At 27.8% G+C, this 8,031-nt stretch overlaps 1 protein-coding gene across 1 annotated transcript in view; it reads left to right on the forward strand.

Moving 5' to 3' along the window:
* Nucleotides 1-7,654, forward strand: part of LOC145252587 (uncharacterized) — a 198,985-nt gene extending 191,331 nt beyond the window's left edge. The window contains exons 34-37 of the mRNA XM_080112251.1: nt 1,352-1,408; nt 3,263-3,445; nt 6,947-6,982; nt 7,206-7,654. Of these exons, the coding sequence (XP_079968377.1) occupies nt 1,352-1,408; nt 3,263-3,445; nt 6,947-6,982; nt 7,206-7,393 (464 nt within the window). The 3' untranslated portion in view covers nt 7,394-7,654. The remainder of the gene's footprint in view (nt 1-1,351; nt 1,409-3,262; nt 3,446-6,946; nt 6,983-7,205) is intronic.
* Nucleotides 7,655-8,031: the final 377 nt, after the last annotated feature.

Consider the following 8,031-nt stretch of genomic DNA (forward strand, 5'->3'; position numbering starts at 1 on the left):
TCTGTTTGATATAAAAATATGATACTGCACTAAAATAACGGACAAACCTCTGTTTGATATAAAATAAATATGATGCTGAACTCAAATAGTACGGCATGATCACGTTGCCACATCGATTCTTGCCAGATCACCGAAGTTAAGCCACGTTGAGCCTGGCCAGTACCAGATGGATGACTATTTGGGAAGGCTAGGCGCTGTATGTACGTTCTGGGAAGGTTGAGCGTGGGGCCAGGACCCTCACCCTGTAAAAAGAACTACTCGCTACAAAAACATCTACAAAGCTATAGATGGTCTATGTCCCTCCGGGGACTCAATGGATAAACTCAAATAACGTACAAACATCTGTTTGATATAAAAAAAATTTTTTAAATATGATGCTAAACTAAAATAACGTACAAATATCTGTTTGATATAAAAAATATATTGCTGTACTAAAATAACGGATATACCTCCGTTCATTATCAAAAAAAAGACGTTTAACAAAATAACGGACAAACCTCTGTTTTGTTTTGTTTTTTTTAAATCAAATGAATGATGGTGAACTAAAACAACGGACAAACCTCTGTTTGATATTAATTATATGATGCTGAACTCAAATAACGTAAAAACTCCTATTCGTTATAAAAAAAAAATGATGCTGAACTCTAATAATGGCCAGACGTCTGTTCGTTATCATTCGGTATAACTCTTAGATACGCAACACGTGCAATAGCTTGAATAATTTTTCAATTATGAAACTTGCTTAAAGTTAGTTTAAATCAATATTATTAATAATAACTCTATTTTATGGAACTGATGATTAGGGCTAGGACAACAGCATATTCTTGTCATTTTTTTTACTCTCGAGTGTGTATCCGTTGATATCTTATATGCTTTTATATAGAGTGATGTAGTTCTCGGTTGATTAACTGTGTCTAACTGTATCGGATATATACTGGAGATTCATGACAATGAAAAGAATATGTTGTTGTCATAGCCCTACTGATAAGTTAATAAATTTACCTTCATTTGCATATTCGGTTCAATCCGGATAAATAATATTTTTATGCCATTTTCAATTAAGTTTTTGATATCATCCATATATGTATATCTGGGAGAGCGGGAAAATACGAAAGAACGAATATAGGTAAAATATAGAAATAAGAAAAAATTACAAAAAAAAAATCCAAGCAGAACACGCAAGTCAACACAGGGCAATATACGAATCAATATTTCGCCTAAAACTATATTAAAGATTTTTCAAGATACATGATATAAGGATATGTATATATAAAGGATTAATGAGAGATTCTCCATAAAGAAGGTAGGGGAATGCTGTTTCGAATCTAATAATTCTCTATTATCTTTACAGTGATGCCATACTTCTATCCTAATTTTACCAAACCGGAAAACATGACTGAGGTAAAAGGTAAGGGATGATTGTTCTTGTTCCTTTTTCTCATTCTTGTTTTATTATTTAAGCATACTCCGTTCTAGCGATTCTAATAATATTAGTCTATTCCAACTAATATATGATTTAAAAATATGATGTATACACACACACACACACACACACACACACACACATATATATATATATATATATATATATATATATATATATATATATATTCAGAATGTGAAACAATATATAATTATTTCCACAGCCAGACAACTTCGCAGCTCACAGGAGCCATGACAGCAACAAATCAGAATTTCAAGACTCGGGTTTCGAGTCGTAGACTTATATATATATATATATATATATATATATATATATATATATATATATATATATATATATTAATATATATATATATATATATTAATATATATATATATATATATATTAATATATATATATATTAATATATATATATATTAATATATATATATATATATATTAATATATATATATATATATATTAATATATATATATATATATATATATATATTAATATATATATATTAATATATATATATATTAATATATATATATTAATATATATATATATTAATATATATATATTAATATATATATTAATATATATATATATATATTAATATATATATATATTAATATATATATATATATTAATATATATATATATATTAATATATATATATTAATATATATATATATTAATATATATATTAATATATATTAATATATATATATATTAATATATATTAATATATATATATTAATATATATATATTAATATATATTAATATATATTAATATATATTAATATATATATATATTAATATATATTAATATATATATATATATTAATATATATTAATATATATATATATTATCATATTATATATATATATATATATATATATATATATATATATATATATATATATATATATATATATATATATATATATATTATCATATTAATGTACGGCATAATCACGTTGACACACCGGTTCCCGTCAGATCACCGACGTTAAGCAATGTTGAGCCTGGCTATTTGAGGGAGAGGGGGAAAGACTAAATAACTAAATAATTATTTCCTTCTTAACTTAGTTTTCTAAGTTGAGAAATGAGAGACACAGATAGACAGAGCCCCTCTGTCACATTCTCTGACATTATCAGTTTTCATAAAGCATTTTGCTGTGTCTCGTCCGCATGGCTTCAGAGCGACTGATCTGAAAACCTTTGTTTCTCTCTCTTGAAAACGTAACGTCATGTCATCTTTCGACTTTGTTTCTTCTATAGAGTTTGCCCTCCTCCGCCTTGTCACCTATCTTTAGTTGCACTCTGATAACGTTTCGGTTTTACAGATCTGGGTTATTCTGACATGCACTAAGAGTGACCCTTGTAAAAAAATTCACACTACCTAACTGTTGTGAGGACTCACTCATACACAATATATGAACTCTATCGAATTGTACAAATAGACTGAGAGGTACTGAATCGACCTGCTGTGTGTACTTCGTAGCATGACATCTTGGTGTTACGTGCTACGACTGTTGTTCTCTGTATATTCTGCTTTGTGCTCAATGCAGTTTTCTTTTTTTTTTCTAAACCATATCCGTATCCGTGTCTTCTTTAGTGACCTTTCTGGGCCATAACACTAGCTGAAATGCTACTGACGTAGGGCCCCTAACATATAACATATCTACATTTTAATACTTTTGTTATCTTTTAATTTTCCTAATTTCTTGTAAACCACAAATTCATTGCATCTCCTTCCTTGTTTTACGTCATTTAAAATCGATTTGTATCCATATATTTATTTACATTTTGTAATGCTCTATTTCCAGTGAGTGACATGTGTGTCTTGGACAACGCTACAGGTGGATGCGTTATCTGTTTACCAAATCACTACTACGAATATGTGGAGGACAGGGGGAAATTCTACCAGTGCGTCCACGACATGCTCGTCCTTCGAGACTGTCCGGAAGGAACCGTATGGAGTAAGAACCTAACAACGTGTGTTCATGACAGTAAGTATGACATGTTAGATTCACTTTTTATAAAAGAACTTTAGTATGACGCGTGTATATATATATATATGTGGGGTGGGGCGTATATATATTTGTATATATATATATATATATATATATATATATATATATATATATACATATTTGTGCGTATGTGCGTATATATATATTTATTTGTGTATATATATATATATATATATATTTGTATATATATATATTTACATATATATATATTTGTATATATATATATATTTGTATATATATATATATTTGTATATATATATATATTTGTATATATATATATTTGTATAAATATATATATATTTGTATATATATATATATATATATATATATATTTGTATATACATATATTTGTATGTATATATATATTTGTATATATACATATATATATATATAGATGTTGTTTCGTTTTGGTTTTAGCGGTATGTTTTGAATGAATTCAATTATTTACAAAAGTGCATTTTTACCTAAATGCGAGTTGGGAATAATTTTCCCTTTAAACCAATTTGGTACCCCCACATGGTGAGCGGTATATATATTATTTTTAAAATGTAATGTATATATATATATATATATATATATATATATATATATATATATATATTTGTATATATATATATTTGTGTATAGATATATATTTGTATATATATATGTTTGTGTGTATATATATTTGTATATATATATATATGTTTGTGTATATATATATTTATATATATATTTATATATATATATCTTTATATATATTCATATATATATATATTTTTATATATTTATATATATAAATATGTATATATATTTGTATATATATTATATATATTTATATATATATTTATATATATTTATATATTTATATATATATTTATATATATACTTGTATATATATTTATATATATTTATATATATATATTTATATTTATATTTATATATATATATATTTATATATATATATTTATATATATTTATATATATATTTATATATATATTTATATATATATATATTTATATATATATATTTATATATATATATTTATATATATATATTTATATATATATATTTATATATATTTATATATATATTTATGTATATATATATTTAAATATATGTATATATATTTATATGTATATATATTTATATATATGCATATATATATTTATATTCGGATATATACACAGCTATGCGGATATATACACAGCTATGCGGATTACCCAGTATATAGCTTGGAAATTATTACCAAACGGATTTAAAGAACGTATAATATGGATTTTACCAAGCAAGTTGGATCAACAAAAACATTCATATCCTTTTTCTACAAATCCTCCTGCTACAGGACTTCTGATAAATGTATTATTTTTACTTTGACTTTCCATGTCTCACTAACTTTAGCAAATAGGGTGCATACCTTTATAACTATTTGCTAATATTTTCTCTCCTCTGATGAGATGGTAGACATCGAAACCCTATAGATTAAGGAGATTAATTTTCTAAAACATTCTTTGTCTTGCTTAGAATAATAAAAATTCTTTGATATGAAACTCAACCACTTCATTTCATTTCAATGAGAGTTTTTTGAAATTCATTGAATTACAATTTAATTTATTTGCTCTACCTTTCATATCGAGCAATTCTTGTTTAGATGGGCTAACTTATAGAATATTACTGCCAGTAATATTTTGTAAACCTACAATCTCACTTTTACATAACCACTGATTGTTAAATAAAAACTACTCCGAAGTATATATATATATATATATATATATATATATATATATGCAATATATATATATATATATATATATATATATATATATATATATATATATATATATATATATATATATATATATATATATATATATTACAATAACAAAATGCGAGCGTGAAACGTAATATGGTTAAACTTAATCATGGGAAAGTAAAGGACTAGTTGTTAAAACTGGAAAAGAAAGGACAAGATATTCTAGTAAAAAATATAATAAATTCATAACTTAAAATATTGCAGCATTAAGAATTGACTATATAATGTTATAAATTGAAACCTAAAAGATTAACTAAGAGTATATATAGAGGGAGACGGGGCACAGTTTATTTGTTCATATATAAATAAAGGGGGATGATATAGATCAAAATGTAGTATCTGTTCTGTCCGAAGATGATACAAGTGATTATGTGAGGTCTACTTTCGCGCGGGACATCAATAAAATGGAAGTAATGTCACGAACTCCTAGAAGGTTTTTAGAGATAGACCCCCATAAGAAGATATATATTGAAAGTACACTGGCTTAAATATGTATGCTTTAAAGCAATTTTGAATTTTGGAAGAAAGGGAGTAACCATTCCCAAATGAAGGATGATGCACAAACACTGGATACAGAAGAAAGGCGGCGGCTCAGAAAACTTTAAGAGGCAGCACATATTATAGATAATAATAACAACATCAGTCACTCCAGCGTAGAGTTAAGCTGCATTTGGACGCCTCTAATTGTAAAATCACAGAAAAAGAAAACATGATATATGCCCATCTCAAGGGAGGTAACTTCACAATAACAAAAGTTGCCCCCACTTACATCTTGTTTTTTTTTTTTAAACAAAAAAATACGCATGGGTATCGATCCTCTTTTTCGTAAAACAATTTTTTTTTCACTAATATAAGCAATTAATATAGATATCCCGAAAAATTGAGCCATAGGAAAAGATTTAACAAATATCTTAGTGACCCCTGATGATTGAATCTTCTTTATGATCTACGGATCGACCCTCAAACAAATAGTTCGAATTCTTGTAATGCGGAGCCAACTCTTTTTTTCCTCAGTAGGAAAAGAAGGATGTTCTCAACACCCGAAGAAGGTCGCAGGTTGCAGCCACCGAAACGCTGTGCTAATAACCCCCAAGATGGGAATAATTGTCCGATTAATCAACATAACACAAACATATATACTTTACTTTGAACAAAGTTGGTACAATAATTTTGCGGGGTCTGCATTCGCGCCGGGCGTCCATAGAATAGAAATATTTTTAAGTACGGCAGCAATATACAATAGATAAACGATGTAACAGAGCGCGGAAGCGCGTATGGAAATGCGAAATGACGTCACCGTAAGGATAAAGGAAAAGACTATAAAAAATAAAAGAAACGTGTACAACAGACAGAGGTGCACGTTCGAGAGGACAGGCGTCAGCAGAGGAGGAGCACGTTAGAGACGTGGGTGACGTCACAGCCGTAACCATAAGTCGCGCGTGGTAGGAGGATGAGGAAATAAATATCGTTGTTACAACTTGTTATTACTTGTCCTATGTTCCTCGCAACAACGTGTTGGGTTTACGTGTGTAAACGTGGGTAACGTTACAAGGGAGACAAACGTGGAATTTTCATGGGTACCGCTAGTAGTAGTAGTAGTAGTAGTAGTAGTAGTAGTAGTAGTAATTAGACTCTTATATACGTATTCATTTCTAAAATCAATATATATATTCTGCGTTTTCAGTTTCGCCAGCAATTGGAGTATCGAGCCCTGTTCCAAGTAAGACCATTTTCTTTTTTTCTTTCTTTCTTTTTTTCTACTTTTACTCTTTGTTTTCTTTTCTTTTTATTTTTTATTTTCTGTTCATAACATAATTTTTTGGACGTTGAAGCTTAAATGCAGTACTTAAAGATGCGCAATTTGTTGTAATAATTTTCGATGCTAATGTATTCCAACCAATCTAACTTTGCGTCTACTTTTTTTCTTTTCTTTTCTTTTACAGTGGATAAAATGTGTTACTTCCCAAACACGCGCCGCTGTATGCCATGCGACCACGGTTTCTACGAGGACAGCGCCAGTTGTCTCAAGTTCTACGCGTGCGCAAACGGTGGTCTGGTCTCTATGTCATGCCCCGAGGGAACCCACTGGAACCAAACCATCACACGCTGCGACTTTGGCAGCATTTGTTAACCTCGACAGTCTGTTTTCTGCTCTTTTCATTTCTGCGTACATTATCTTAATCGCCTTAAATTTACCCAAACGCGATAATCATTAAAAACGTTCGGAAAATAGATGCATTGTATTTAACAGAATGTCCGGTTTTATAAATATGTATAACAAAAATACACGTCTGATGATCGGGACTGCCGTGAAACTGCAGTAAAGTGTTTCAATTAATTCCCTATATATATATATATATATATATATATATATATATATATAATTATTCTTTTATACATACGCAATCATCAGTGTAGGTGGAACGATTCCTGCCGTATATATATATATATATATATATATATATATATATATATATATATATATATATATATATATATAATTGGACTCCCTATGTTTAATACAATTCTACTAAATGAGTTGCAGGAATATCCCATCAACTTCTGCTACGATTGGCGTCTCGAGATAATGCCACTAAGGAACAAACATCACCTGATAATTATTCCTTAAGGGAATGAGACCCGGCGTTATATTGTGACTTATAACTTTAAAATTTACATATATATATTCAATTTAAAAATTACATATATATATATATTCCATTTCGTATGTAATATTTCGCTTATTCCAACGAATGATTTCGCGCTGAT

The sequence above is a fragment of the Euprymna scolopes genome, chromosome 29, assembly GCF_053919585.1.
Source record: "Euprymna scolopes isolate OS-2025 chromosome 29, ASM5391958v1, whole genome shotgun sequence".
Classification (NCBI taxonomy): Eukaryota; Metazoa; Mollusca; class Cephalopoda; order Sepiida; family Sepiolidae; genus Euprymna; species Euprymna scolopes.